The sequence below is a fragment of the Cyprinodon tularosa genome, unplaced genomic scaffold (genome assembly GCF_016077235.1).
Source record: "Cyprinodon tularosa strain WSP-4 unplaced genomic scaffold, ASM1607723v1 ctg306, whole genome shotgun sequence".
In the NCBI taxonomy this organism is placed as follows: Eukaryota; Metazoa; Chordata; class Actinopteri; order Cyprinodontiformes; family Cyprinodontidae; genus Cyprinodon; species Cyprinodon tularosa.
The window spans coordinates 2064015-2079801 of NW_024039015.1; the positions used below are offsets into that span (position 1 = coordinate 2064015).

General features: G+C 43.1%; 1 protein-coding gene across 2 annotated transcripts in view; it reads left to right on the forward strand.

The window, feature by feature from the left end:
- Positions 1-15787, forward strand: part of adarb2 (adenosine deaminase RNA specific B2 (inactive)) — a 303296-nt gene that overhangs the window by 266352 nt on the left and 21157 nt on the right. For both annotated transcript variants that reach the window (XM_038292043.1, XM_038292044.1), the window contains exons 7-8: positions 6995-7163; positions 13388-13569. In XM_038292043.1, the coding sequence (XP_038147971.1) occupies positions 6995-7163; positions 13388-13569 (351 nt within the window). The remainder of the gene's footprint in view (positions 1-6994; positions 7164-13387; positions 13570-15787) is intronic.

The following is a 15787-nucleotide window of genomic DNA, read 5'->3' on the forward strand; positions in this document are numbered from 1 at the left end:
CTTTCAACTCCCTCCAAAGATTTTCTATGGGGTTGAGATCTGGAGACTGGCTAGGCCACTCCAGGACCTTGAAATGCTTCTTACGAAGCCACTCCTTCGTTACCCGGGCGGTGTGTTTGGGATCATTGTCATGCTGAAAGACCCAGCCACGTTTCATCTTCAATGCCCTTGCTGATGGAAGGAGGTTTTCACTCAAAATTTGACGATACATGGCCCCATTCATTCTTTCCTTCACACGGATCAGTCGTCCTGGTCCCTTAGCAGAAAAACAGCCCCAAAGCATGATGTTTCCACCCCCATGCTTCACTGTAGGTACGGTGTTCTTTGGATGCAACTCAGCATTCTCTCTCCTCCAAACACGACGAGTAGAGTTTTTACCAAAAAGTTCTATTTTGGTTTCATCTGACCATATGATATTCTCCCAGTCATCGTCTGGATCATCCAAATGCTCTCTAGCAAACTTGAGACGGACCTTGACATGTACTGGCTTAAGCAGGGGGACACGTCTAGCACTGCAGGATTTGAGTCCCAGGCGGCGTAGTGTGTTACTGATGGTAGCCTTTGTTACTTTGGTTCCAGCTCTCTGCAGGTCATTCACTAGGTCCCCCCGTGTGGTTCTGGGATTATTATTCACCGTTCTTGTGATCATTTTGACCCCACGGGGTGAGATCTTGCGTGGAGCCCCAGATCGAGAAAGATTATCAGTGGTCTTGTGTCATGATGGGTTCACTAGTGAGACCCAATAATGCAGAACACCACGGAGACGGAAACTGAAGTAAAAGGTTTAACAAAGTTTATTGTCACAAGCACAGAGTTAATCACTGGTTCTGGTTCAGGCCTGGGGAACTGGTTCACTGGAGTCTGCGTGGGAGACAGTTCAGTTAGCGTTTGCTCAAAGGAGTTTTATTCAGACTGTTTCTGATTCGTACCTTGAGGGTTCTTGGTTAAAGCCTTGAGAGGGAAACTGTTGGGTCCGGAGATAGTTTGTTCAGCAGAGTCCGTTAGAGTCCGACATTCCCTTGAGGGGAATATCTCGAGTTGATAGCCATACTTCTTGGCCCACGGAGTACTCAGGGGCGGGATGTCTTCTGGAGTCGGCGAAGCGCTTGGTAGTCTCGGAGGAACGATTGAGGGTTGAGATGGTATCTCTCCAAATGCGTTGGCAGCGTCTGATGTGCTGGTTGACTGACTGGACCGAAATCTCTCTCTCGTCTGCGGGAAAAAGTGGAGGTTGGTAACCGAGACTGACCTGAAACGGTGACTGGCCGGTGGAAGCAGATTTGAGAGAATTATGTGCGTATTCTATCCAAGTTAGGTACTGGCTCCAGTCGGTGGGATTGTTCGATGTCAGACAACGGAGGGTTGACTCTAGCTGTTGGTTCATCCTCTCAGTTTGGCCGTTGGACTGTGGGTGATAACCGGATGTTAGAGAGGACTTACAGTCGAGAGCGGAACAGAATGCCTTCCAAACTTGGGATATGAACTGGGGGCCACGGTCTGAGAGGATCTCCTGGGGAATGCCATGAAGACGGAAAACGTGTTTCACCAGGAGCTGAGCGGTTTGAAAAGCCGTGGGAAGTTTCCTGAGAGGGATGAGATGACAGGATTTCGAGAATCGATCAACGATGGTGAAGATAGTGGACACACCTCGGGAGATAGGGAGACCAGTGACGAAGTCGATAGCTATGTGGGACCATGGACGCGAGGGAACAGGAAGAGGTTGTAACAGGCCTGAGGGTGGTTGGTGTGAGGCTTTATTTCTTGCACAGGTGGAGCAGGCCAACACATATTCCTTGACATCTCTGTGAAGAGTTGGCCACCAGAAACGTCTTGAAATTAAAGCGACGGTTCTACTGACCCCTGGATGGGCGGAGAACTTAGCAGCATGCATCCACTGTATTAGGCGAGATCTGACAGAAGATGGTACATAGGTTCGGTTAGCTGGACCGTTACCTGGGTCGGGTTCTGAAGCCAGGGCGGTGTTAATTAGATCGGTGATCTCCCAGGTAACCACTCCAACAGTACATGATGCGGGGAGGACAGGTTCAGGCGTCTCGGGTTGATCAACGGAGTATAGACGAGAGAGAGAATCGGGTTTGACATTCTTGGATCCGGGTCTGTAGGAGATAATGAGATTGAATCGTGAGAAGAAAATGGACCATCTAGATTGACGGGGATTCGCTTGTTTAGCTGACTGGATGTAAGCAAGGTTCTTGTGATCTGTCCAAACGAGAACCGGATGTTCAGCTCCTTCCAGCCAGTGTCTCCATTCCTCCAGCACCAACTTGATGGCCAGTAGCTCACGGTCTCCAACATCGTAGTTTTGCTCTGCGGAGGAAAGTCTTCGAGAGAAAAAGGCACAAGGATGAATCTTTTGATCAGTGTCGAGTCTCTGAGATAAGACAGCTCCAACTCCAGAATCGGAAGCGTCCACTTCGAGGATGAATTGTTTGGATGGGTCAGGCTGGATTAACACGGGTGCTCTGGAAAACAAAAATTTCAGTTTCTCAAATGCGGTTTGTGCCTCAGGGGTCCACTGAAAGGTTCGTTTGACTGAGGTTAAAGAGGTTAGGGGAAGAGCTGTCTGGCTATAGTTCCTGATGAATCGGCGATAAAAATTGGCGAAACCCAGGAATCTCTGCAGCTGCTTGCGGTTTTCAGGGACTGGCCATTCCAAAACAGCCTTTATTTTGTCCTCTGAAGGCTTAACCTGCCCGCCCTCGAGCACAAACCCCAAAAAGGTGACTGAAGGCTGATGAAACTCACATTTCTCGGCTTTGACAAACAGTTTGTTCTCCAGCAATCTTTGCAACACAAGGCGAACATGTTCCTTATGCTCTGAAAGGTTCTTTGAGTAAATGAGTATGTCATCGATGTAGACGAACACGAACACATTTAAGAAGTCTCTGAGAACGTCATTCACAAGGGCTTGAAAACAGGCAGGAGCATTTGTTAAACCAAAGGGCATGACCAAATATTCAAACTGGCCCAAGGGGGTTTTAAAGGCTGTTTTCCACTCATCTCCATCACGGATCCTAAGAAGATGATAAGCGTTCCTCAAATCTAGTTTGGTGAAAACAGTTGCCCCTTGTACAGGTTCAAAAGCAGAGGCGAGTAGTGGAAGAGGGTACTTGTTCTTAATAGTTATTTGGTTCAGGCCTCTGTAATCAATACATGGTCTTAACGAACCGTCCTTCTTGCCTACGAAAAAGAACCCTGCACCCAACGGAGAAGAAGATGGACGAATTATCCCAGCAGCTAAAGACTCGTTTATGTATTTTTCCTTAGTTTCTCGTTCAGGTTTGGAAATATTGTATAGTCTGCTGCTGGGTAGAGGTGCTCCAGGTAATAGCTCGATAGCACAGTCATATGGTCTGTGTGGTGGAAGGGACGTAGCACTGACCTTACTGAAGACAGGAGCCAAATCATGGTACTCAGAAGGAACAGAAGAAAGGTCAGGAGAGTCCATCTCCCCCCCACCTCTAGGGGACCCCACCACGGGGGCTGCCGAATGGAGGCATGTCTCGTGACATAACGTTGACCACGACTCCACATGACGATCAGCCCAGTTAATATGTGGATTATGTTTCTCCAACCATTCGAATCCAAGCAACAGGGGGGAGCATGCGGAGGGAAAAACAAAAAATGTTATGGTTTCACGATGATTACCTGAGAGAAGTAGCTCGAGAGGTTGAGTTTGATGGGTAACCTGGTGGAGTTTTTTCCCATCAATAGCTGAGACACTAAGAGGCTGGGTCAGGGGAATAGTTTCAATTTGAAGCTGCTGGACAAGATTTGAATCAATTAAATTTCGTTCACAGCCTGAATCGATGAAGGCAGAGAAAGAGAGGCTTTGATTAGAGCAAGCCAAAGTGGCAGGAAGCATCAGTCGAGGAGATTTTTTAGAGTTATCATGGCCCACCAGACTCCTCAGAACCTCTGGCGGGCCCAGGCTTTTGATTTAGCTGGGCAAGAAGCGATGAAGTGACCACTCTCACCACAGTAGATGCACAGTTTGCTCAAAAAGCGTCTTTGTCTTTCCTCTGGAGTGAGCCTGGTATGTCCCACCTGCATGGATTCGACATCCAATTCTCATGAATGAGAGGCCTGAACAGGCAACGGAAGAGACTGGGCTTTAGATCTCGGTTTAGACAACTGTTCTGTGGGAGCAGAAAAAACAGTCACATTATTAGACGCAGGGGCAGGGGAAAAAGAACCCAGACTTTTAGACTTGGAACTGTTTCTAGCTCGGATTCTGTTGTCCAACTTAATCGTCAGACGGATTAATTCTTCAAGTGTGGCTGGTTCGTCGAGGGTTGCTAGTTCATCCTTGATACTTTCATTCAAGGCCATAAAATAAGCCCCCTTCAGAGCGCTTGATTCCATCCGGAAGCTGCCGCTTTAACCTGGAAGTTAATGGAGAACTCCGCCACTGAGGAATTTCCCTGTTTAAGGTTGAAAAGAGCACGAGAGTCAATGGTTTGATCAGTTTCTTGGTTGAATACCTGAGAAAATTCAGAAATAAACTCAGAGTATCGGCAATCAAGGCTTTCATCGGAGGCAAACCTGGCCTGAGCCCACTCCAGGGCTCTTCCTGTCAATTGGGAAAGAATGAAGGTTATCTTTTTAAAGTCCGTGGAAAAACTGCCAGGAGAGTTCTGAAAGATTAAACGGCATTGAAACAAAAATCCCTTGCAGTCTTTCATATTTCCAGAGAATTTTTCAGGTAGGCTTGGGCGGAACTCTGATGACGTCACTGCTGGTGACCTCAGAAGTGGAACTGGACCCGGAAATGGTTGCGCTGTCGCTGTGGCATTAGCATTGCTCATATAGTTAGCATAGCCTTGGAGCACTTGGTTTTGCATTTCAATGTGAGTATTTAACTCACGAAGAGCCAGAGCGTGTCCATGCAGTTGGGCCTCCTGCTCTTCCAATCGACGAGTGAGGTGATCTGCTGGGCCCTGTGTGTGGCCGCAGTGTTCTGTCATGATGGGTTCACTAGTGAGACCCAATAATGCAGAACACCACGGAGACGGAAACTGAAGTAAAAGGTTTAACAAAGTTTATTGACACAAGCACAGAGTTAATCACTGGTTCTGGTTCAGGCCTGGGGAACTGGTTCACTGGAGTCTGCGTGGGAGACAGTTCAGTTAGCGTTTGCTCAAAGGAGTTTTATTCAGACTGTTTCTGATTCGTACCTTGAGGGTTCTTGGTTAAAGCCTTGAGAGGGAAACTGTTGGGTCCGGAGATAGTTTATTCAGCAGAGTCCGTTAGCTGCTTCAGCGTCTTACTTCTTGAAAGTGAGCTGACCTTGGCTTTTGAGTTTCCAGCTCTTAATCCAGAGCTGCATGGGAATCCAGAGAGGGACTTCAGGTTTGGCTCAGAGGGCAGGCTCGGCAGGTTAAGCTCTTCCAGAGCTTCACAGGAGAAAAACAGGTTTCCTGGAAAACAGAGACAAAGGTTAGAATCCAGTCTGGATTCAAGAGTCAACAAAGGTTCTCAGAGATACTAGGCTTAGGTGCTAACCAACTGGATCAACACTGCGGCGTTGAGGCAAGGTCTGAAGACAGCTTAAATACTGTGGATCCTCTGATGATGGAATGAGCCACAGCTGTGCAGGAGGCTCGGCTCAGGAGGATCCACGGCGGACTCTGCTGGAGGAAGGTGGTACTTCTCCAGCTCCCAACATCTTGTATGTTTTCCATTTTCTAATAATTGATCCCACAGCTGATTTCTTCACACCAAGCTGTTTACCTATTGCAGATTCAGACTTCCCAGCCTGGTGCAGGTCTATAATTTTGTTTTGGGTGTCCTTTGACAGCTCTCTAGTTTTGGCCATGGTGGAGTTTAGAGTGTGACTGAGGTTAAGGTTGTGGACAGGTGTCTTTTATACTGATAACGGGTTCAAACAGGTGCCATTAATGAAGGTAACAAGTGGAGGACAGAGGAGCCTCTTACAGAAGAAGTTACAGGTCTGTGAGAGCCAGGAATCTTGCTTGTTTGTAACTGACCAAATACTTATTTTTCACCATATTTTGCAAATAAATTCTTTAAAAATCAGACAATGTGATTTTCTGGATTTTTTTTCTCATTTTGTCTCTCATAGTTGAGGTATATCTATGATGAAAATTACCGGCCTCTCTCATCTTTTTGAGTGGGAGAACTATCTCAACTATTGCACTATTTGTGGCTGACTAAATACTTTTTTGCCCCACTGTATTTTGAAATATGAACGGCCACGCAAAAAAAATCGGATTTCACAAAAAAAATCGGAATTGAGCATCAAGGTCTGCAGTGTGAACGTAGCCTTTGATAACCTGTCTTTAAACGGATGGTGGACTATTCAGGCTCCTAAAACAGGAACAAGGGCTGCTCAGTGGCACAGTGGGTAGCAAGGTGCGGGTTCAATTCCCGGCCCGGGGTCTTTCTGCATGGAGTTTGTATGTTCTCCCTGAGCATGTGTGGGTCCTCTCTGGGTACTCCAACTTCCTCCCACAGTTAGATTAATTGGCTTGTCTAAATTCTCCTTAGGTGAATGGTTGTTTGTCCTGTTTGTCTCTGTGTTGCCTTGTGATGGACTGGCAACCTTGCACCAAGGTGTACGCCGCCTCTCGCCCATAGACAGCTGGACCCCACCCCTCGCGATCCCACTTGGGATTTAGCGTGTCAGAAAATGGATGGATTGAAAACAGGAACATGTAAACATCATTATATTAGGCCAAGAACATGCAAATAAGAAACAACACTCACTGGAATCTACTCATTTTATGTATTTTAGAACACTGTTAAAATCTAAATACTAGCCTATAATGTCGCATTCATCCTGAATGCAGATTTGAATCATGTGGCATTAGCATCTTAGAGTCTCAATTAAATCAAGTCTTTTTCTCTCACAAACAGCAAAACCCAAGCAGGCATTTGAATAAACAAGATCCTAGCTCCATTCAAAGAGCATTTATTTAAACGGGCCTCTTCTCTTTTTCCTCATTTAAAGTACACAGCAGCAGACATCTAATGAGGAAGCATCGAAGCCACCTGCGGACCAAAATCGAGTCTGGCGAAGGGACGGTTCCTTTGCCATGCCGAGGGCCTGTCCAGACGTGGGATGGCATCCTGCAAGGGGAACAACTCATCACCATGTCCTGCACTGACAAGATCACCAGGTCAGTTCTGCAGCATAAACCATTTGGTTGGAAACTCTTTAAACCTGTGAGTAGGACCCATTAGGGCTACAACCTAGACCTTTTACTATAGTTGTTATATGAATTCCTGACTAAACTCTCTACAGTCATTGTAGGCCTGCTGTTTCTTATTTTATGTCTACTGCACACCTGATGATCAGGGGCGGATTTAGGATATTTGCGGCCCTAGGCAAAAACAGGCATAGGGCCCTTGGAATTGAGAAGACAACACATAAAACAGACCTGTTATACAGATACAGAAATTTTTATAGAATAGACCTACATTGTTTGTTCTACGTCTTGTCCCTCTCTTCTTATCCCTTTTTTTGTTTTTTTCCTCACTATGTTTTCTTTTCTCCCTTTTTCTTTTCATATTGGCAATGTGCTCAGCTGACTTTTCATGCTATCTCACAAGGAATGAAAGATTTTTTTCCATTCTCTAAGCCCATTCTAACTTAGCTGATTGCTCCTTCCTGTGTTTGCGAAAAGGCGAAGGCAAAAGTAAATAACCCAGTCCTTCTTTTCACTGTAGACAGGCCATGATCTGCTTATCTGTTCTCCATTTTTTCATTTATATGAAATAATGGCTGCATGAATCATGACAGCAGACAAGATAGAGGAGAGCAGGAGGCGGGGTTACCAATCTGATTGCTCTGGAGAGCAGAGTTCGCTGCTTTTAGATGTTGTTGCCGAAGTCTCCCCTGACAGAAAAAAAGTGGTTGGATTTGGTGCTTTTTTGAAATTAAAGTGCTGGAGAAATATAGCAACAAACGCGCTAAGTTGGGAACACTGCTTTTATCACCGTTTGTTTTCAAATGGTTTGCTGCTGTTTGTGTGGACCTTTCTGAACATGTGCAACAAATGGACTGATCCAATGTGCTGGACACTGAATTTAATGTTTTTTGGGACATTTCAAAAAATTATTTACATGAACGCCATGACTCATATGCCATGTTTACTCCCATGTGTACCAATGTTGTAGAATCACTGCCACTGTGACTCGGATTTTTCGTAGTAACCAAGTGATGTTACTTAATCAATGCTGTCTGCCATAAAGTAGATTTACTCACATCAGCATGTCAGATGCCTGAAACTATAAGTTAAACTGAGGCTCTATATAATAGAATAGAAATAGAAAATAGAACATCCCTTTATTGTCCCACAATGGGTAAATTCTGGTCTTTACAGCAGCAAAAGAGATTATAGAAAAAATTGTCACACAAATGTGGAACTTTGAAAAATGTATAAGAATAACATAATATCTATATAACATAATTCCACTAATGATTATTGACCAGGAGGGGCAACTAATAGATCACTTATGTTTTGTCCCTAAATAGAAAGGGACATCACAGGCACATAAATAACATTTATTTTATGAACTATTGACTCAAGACAGTGTGATGATAAAATATAACAAAACTGATTTTCAGGTTACTGCTATATACACATTCTAAAGGTTATTTTTATTTCACACACAGAACTTTGTTTTGTTTTTTTCATCTTAAATCAGTGAGTCTAAAGGAAAGTTTATTTACATTGGGTTATACTTGGAATACTGGAATACAGATAACTACTCTGTATACTTCTATCCATTTGAAATTATGACAAAATTACAATCTATTTTTTTATATTTTTACACATTGGGGCACTTTGGTAGGTAAGTAAGGAAGGAAGGAAGGAAGGACAGAAAGACAGACAGACAGGGAGAAAGGAAGGATGGACAGAAAGACAGACAGATAGGGGGGAAAGGAAGGAAAGAGGGATAGACAGACAGGGAGACAGGAAGGAAGGAAGAAGGAAGGACGGACAGACAGGGAGGAAGGAAGGAAAGAGGGATAGACAGACAGGGAGACAGGAAGGAAGGAAGAAGGAAGGACGGACAGACAGGGAGGAAGGCAGGAAAGACGGATAGATAGACAGGGAGGAAGGAAGGAAGGACAGACAGGCAGGAAGGAAGGAAGAAGGAAGGAAGGACAGACAGACAGGGAGAAAGGAAGGAAGGAAGAAGGAAGGGCGGATAGACAGACAGACAGGGAGGAAGGAAGGAAAGACGGATAGACAGACAGGGAGGAAGGAAGGAAGAAAGGGGGAAAAAAAGAAAGGAAGAAGGGGAGGAAGAAAGAAAGAAGAAAGAAAGAAACGTCTGCATTAAATCATCCATGAAATTTCTTCTCCGTTTAAGCAAAGAAAGGTAAACTGAGTGACGGAAAGGTTAACTTTATTAGAAGATTACCTTTCTTATAAAGAGCAGAGATTTACTAGACTGGGGTATTTTGAATTAGGCTTTATAAAAGCCAAGCAGAGATTTGTCTGATATTTACCTAATCCATTTCTCTGCGTATGCGTTAAGGAAGCATGCTAGTCAAGGTAGTGCTTGTATTGATTTCCCATATGTGTCTGAATTTAGTAATCCTATTCTAATTAACGAGTGCAGTCTTTGTTTTACCGTCAACTCTTCACTCACTTTTTATGATTTATATGACTAATGGCCGCACTTTACCCACTTTGTTCTAATGCTATACTTAAGCTTGCATCCAGTTTAACAAGTAGATGACTCAAAAAATATTCTTAACTGGACATTTTTGGTTTTACTGTATCTTCCATACTTAAAAATCTCAGTAAAATAAAATAATAATTTATAGTCCACATTTATAGTCTAGTCATAGTGAATATCATTACTTATCTAGCTAGGTAAAGATAGTTTTTTCCCTATATTAAATATCATTTTGGTACCTGAAGTATATATATGGCCAGAGTTGACCTGCAACAGAGTGAGTTAACATGTATTGCTTATTTTATGACAATTTTAAGGCCAATTTTATTGTTGTGAGGACCAGTGAGGAAAGGTTTGCTTGTTGGGTTGTATTAGGAATGTATTGGTAATGGGCTGGGGTGTATAAAGGTAAAAAAGCATGAAGTGAATATATCAGAAAATTATTTTGGTAAAAGTGAAAGTTGCTGATGAGAAAATAACTTATTGTTGTTCCTAATAATTGGTCAAGTAAAAGTAACACTTTTTTTTCCATACAAAGAAGTGAGAAAAACTGGGTTTTTTGTTTGTTTGTTTGTTTGTTTGTTTTTTGTTTGTCCCTTTACCTCCCTTTGATAAAAACAATAGAGGCAAAATTTGTTGAAGACCTGAAATAAGATTAACACAAATGGAATGGCTGTGCTGTAAGCTCGGTTGAGGATGAACAAAAACTAAACAGCCTTGATGTTAAAATAACTTAGAAGCAAAACAAAAAATTTTACTAAGTTTTTTCCACTAATAACACAGAATGATTTAGGAGTAACTTGGGTTTGTCAGCTTTTAGGTCAATATGTTGAAGAATTGTAGCAGTAAAAATAGCTTGCACAGATTTAAGATCTTAAATAACTATTTTAGATTTTAAATCTTTGCAAACAACAATGTGGTGCAATATTGCCACCAACCAGTAAGGAGATTGGACCAGGACAAATAGAGAGCAGTTCTCTAATGGTTCCACATAATTAAATCCTTTCATTATAAATATTGATCATACTTTAATTTGTAGAAATGGCTCAATTAATTTGTAGAAATGAGGAATGTTTCAGATTCTAAATGAAGAAGTAGAGTTTTTCCCAGACTATAGAGTGCACCTCACTATAAGCTGTGCCCACTACTTTTTTTTTTTTTTGAAAAACTGGACATATAAAATCCATACCGGGCTATATATTCAAAAACAACTCAATGCAGCAATTCAGTTGATTATTCCCATTATCATCGCAACCCCACCCCCTGTACAGGAGAGCAGAAGACCCCGCCTATTCAGCCAGGCTGACAATTCCCTTTAACGACCCCCTCTTTCGGATGCATAGACAAGTATGGGGCATCACAGGCTAACAAAAGAACCCAAACGACCCCCAATCCAAAGGGATGGACCCCTTTGTCAGTGTCAATTTGCATGGTTTCAAAACAAAAACAAGGTTTTGATGGGCTACTGTATAAAACCTCAAACTCAACGCTATTCCTGACATTTTGAATTGAAAAAGCTTCCTGGATGGGAAGCAAAACGTCTTCAAACTTGGAAAGAAAGTCCAGTGGATTGTTTTTTAACAAATTTTTGGAATACCCGATGGAGTACAGCTCCTCAAAAAAATTACTTTAGTAATGTGACAAAATTAAAGTACTTAGTAACTGTAAACCTCTGATATGTGAGGGGTTAGGGTGAGGATCTGGGTTATGCCTGGGTTAGAAATGAATGGTCAATTTAAAGTCCTCATAAGGATAGCAGCCCATAACGTGTGTGAGTGTTAGAGAAACAGAGAGGAAGAAGCAGGCAGCAGCTAGAAGGCGGGTGAAAGCACGAGGTGAACCCCTCTCCTGTGTAGCCGCTGTTAATTTGACCAATTGGATTCAGTTGGCCAGGGTTGGGGACGGTGTGATTAAATCTAGCCAGGTCACCAACAAGGGTGAAAGCAATTACTGGACAAAAAATAGAGTGACGGAGGAGGTAGAGGGGACATCCTGCCTTTTTATCCCTCCCATCCACCCTTTACCCTCCTTCCTGCCAGGAGAAGACGGCAGACGTGCTCCTCTTGCTCCGCAGCTTCCTTTTTTGTTTTAAACGCTGTAAATGATCAGTGGCTGCCGTTAAAGTGAGTGGGTCACCGAGGAGCGGTTTATCAAGGTCAGGAGAGGAGGGCAGAACTGAGAGCAGCTTAGGGCTGCACACTCCCCGCTCTCTGCTGCAGTCTTAAAGTGATCCCCTGGATACTCTTTTTGTCCTCTGTCCCACTCATTGTGCAACCTCCCATTACTTTTTTATTTCCTCACTCCCTTTACTTCCTGCACTTTATTATAGTTGTTCCAGCTTTGACCAAAGGGGATATTAGGATCCTTGCTCTTATCATAAACATCCTCCATGACAGTTATCACCGCCTCGACCGACGATCATCGCTTTGTTGTTTTAAGCGCTGCCCGGCGAAGACGCTTTGCAAATATTTGATTTGAAGGCGACAGCTGGATTTAATTGAGGGGCCTAAATGGCTTTCATATAACGATGATATTTCTCAATTTCACTGCAGTTTTATGCAGATGAACACATTACTTTAATGGGTCGGCATTTACTGGAGGAGAGAGGAAAGGATGGATGCGGAGAGGGAAGGAAAAAGGTCTCTTCCCGAGCCAGATGGCTGTCTTTTCTTGCATGAGATTAGAAGATGTCTCCAATTCACGGTGTTGCTTTCGGAGTAAATTAATATTTCAGGCCAAACTTTATCTTTTTTTTTTTTATTTTAAGTCGTCAGTGCACTTAGGATCTGTACGTTTAGGGAGCTGCCTGCTGAACAAAGCTCCTTTTTTTTCTGTTTGAGAGGGAAAGGCAGATCTTAGCGACAGATTGTAGGTAAAGCGGATGCAGGCATGCAGCCGTTTAGTGATTCCCAGAAAGCCGTTGATGTTAATTGACTGCTTGGGAAGCAAAAGTATCTGTAATGAGTGATTATTAAGCCAGCAAATGTTGGGGAGGGAAGGAGGAAAAAAAAGAGAAAAAGACAAGCAGGCACTATAATTGCTTTCAAGAAAAAATACATCGATGAACAAAAAGAACAATGATGTAAATATTAGAAGCATAATGTAAGAAGCTCAGGTAAACAGCACATCTACCCGGATAAATGCCAGGAACGGTATTAAACTAATTATCATTTTTCACCCTCAAATTGACATCTATTGGTTAAATAGAGGGGTTTTTCCACGCTAGGTGGCACATGACCAGCTGGCTGCAGAGCTTTGTGTCAGTGCGGCAGGTAGGATTATCCCCGCAGCGATTTTGAGGCTTCCTAAGCAAACCTGAAGGTGATTGGCCCTCACACTGAGCAATCAACGTAACTCTCCTGCAGTGCATTAACCTCCGTGGCACTGATGAATGCACACATGGTAATGTGTTGCTCCATGTAATGAGTGCTGATGTACTGACCTTTGGCTGTGTTGTTGTTGCCGATGATGGTTCGTATCTGAGGGAAGAGGATGTGTGTGTTTTTGTAAGTGTTAGTGCTGACGACCCAGTGGCTGTGATTCATCACGTCCCACATCAAGATAATGATCAAATTGTCTCTACCTGTCACTGAAGCTCTCACATCAGTCTGTCTGTCTTTTTCCACCAGCCAGTCCTATCTCTCCTCCTGACTAGGCCTCATCTTTCTTTTTTTTTCCCTCCCTGTCTTTCTGCTTCCCCGTCTCTCAGGTGGAACATCTTGGGCCTGCAGGGGGCCTTGCTGAGCCACTTTGTGGAGCCTGTGTACCTGCACAGCATTACCGTCGGCAGCCTGCGCCACACGGGCCATCTGTGCCGAGTTCTGAACCAGCGGCAGGAACGCCTGGGCCCTCTGCCCACCACATACAGACGCAGCCAACCCCTACTTAGTGGTATGGCTCACTTTTATTTGACCTCTCTTTTGAATCTGCTTAGAAGAAGGCTATGCTTTTGTTAAAAACAACATTTTTTATCCTGTTTGCAAAACCACAGACTAGTTCTAAATGTCATCTCAAGGCACTTTGCAATTCATTGGATCATACAGTCAAATTAATTCAAAGTTTTCTATCTAAGGAAAACCACTTGATTGCGTCGACTTATTGACTTGAAGGCATTCCCTCACACTAAGACACTAAGCATGCTTGTAGCGACAGTGGGGAGGAAAAACACCCTTTTAACAGGAAGAAACCTCCAGCAGAACCAGGCTCAGTGTGAGCGGCCATCTGTCGAGGCCGACTGGGGTTCAAGGAGACAGAAGCAGAGATACAGAGAAAAGCAGAGATACCAAAGGCAACTATAAAAGGCGGCCACGTCCAGGAAACACACAGCCAGGCAGAAGAGCTCCAAGCCAGCTCCCATGTCAGAGGATGAAGAAAGCACATCCAGACAGTCACAGTCAGTCCAACATCTATAAACAAAGGTGTTGATATTTCTCTCCAGGGTGCTGTCAGAGCCAAACAGAGATAGACCAGGTTTAGAAACGCCATCATCCCAATAGGGTTGGAAATTGTTTAATGGTAATTAGTGTTGTTGTCAAGACCACATCAACCAAGACCAAGGAGTACGGAGGCGTGGACAAGGCAAAGACATTTAGAGCCTGAGACCAAGACAAAGACGTTTAGAGCCTGAGACCAAAACAAGACTTAGACCTTTAGAGGCAGAGACCAAGACAAGACCTATATCATTGGGGGTAGAGACCAAGACCTACTGTAGACCTTTAGAGGCAGAGACCAAGACAAAGACGTTTAGAGCCTGAGACCAAAACAAGACTTAGACCTTTAGAGGCAGAGACCAAGACAAGACCTATATCATTGGGGGTTGAGATCAAGACCAACAGTAGACCTTTATAGGCAGAGACCAAGACAAGACCTATATCATTGGGGGTAGAAACCCAGACCTAGACCTTTAGCGGATGAGACCAAGACAAGACCTATATCATTGGGGGTAGAAACCAAGACCTAGACCTTTAGCGGATGAGACCAAGACAAGACTTACATCATTGGGGGTAGAGACCTAGACAAGACCTAGATCTTTAAAAAGCAGAGACAAAGAAAATACCAAGACATTTAGAGGCAGGGACCAAAACAAGACTTTATATGGTCTTGCATTTGGTCTGGGCCCCTTATGTTCTTGGCCTTGTCTCCGTACTCCTTGGTCTTGGTTGGTGTGGTTTTGACTACTAAACAAATGGTGATGGTTTGATTTTTTTCTCTTTCCAGTTCCTCATTCCAGTTCTAGTTACAGATTTTTCTTTAAAGGGAAAGTTTTAAAGAGAAGTTCACACTTTTTAAATAGGCTCACTAACCAGAACTCTGTCTGGATGAGATAGCCTGAATACTCAATGAATTTAAACTCTGAACAATTTACTTTTTCTAACTTAACAATGTACTATTGAGTCATTTCCAAACAGTATGTGGACCTCAAATCTTTAAACTTGAGTAAAAACTCTGAGATTTTCCTTTTTCCAGCATGGATGTCCAAGTAATTTTTATATTTTGCATCTTTTGCATCTTCAGGTCTTTAAAGCAGCACTGTGAAAGGTTTTACTCAAGCTTAGTTTGAGATACGTAAAACATTTATTTCCAGTCAATGCACATTATTTTGTGTACCTAGCTGATCAGACATATTTATGGTTAATATCCATATATAAATATGTACGTATTTACACATTTGTGCAGTTTAAATTAATTTATGGTTCTACGTAACACATACATTAAATTAGTTGAGCAATTTATTTTTAATTACATATAAACTTCTAAATGACAGCAGAGACTAACTCTACCCCATAAAACATGCATTAACTCTATGTACGTCCTAATTGACTGTATTATATTGTTGTGAAGAATCAACTGCTGTATTTTTATCACTTTTTGGTTAATATACTACTATAATTTAAATAGCTTTAAAAAATGTTGTGGGATTAAAAAAGGGGGGACATGATCCCAAAGGGGGGGAAGGGAACCGGTCAATAAAATGTGCACAGCTTAGCAATAGATACAGGAAATGATATTAACTAGGAATCTGAAGGAGAAACAGCGACTCAACAGTGAACAAAATTGGGTAAGTTAACGTCCAGGAAGAAGGAGGACATCTACTGGGTTTAAATGTTGG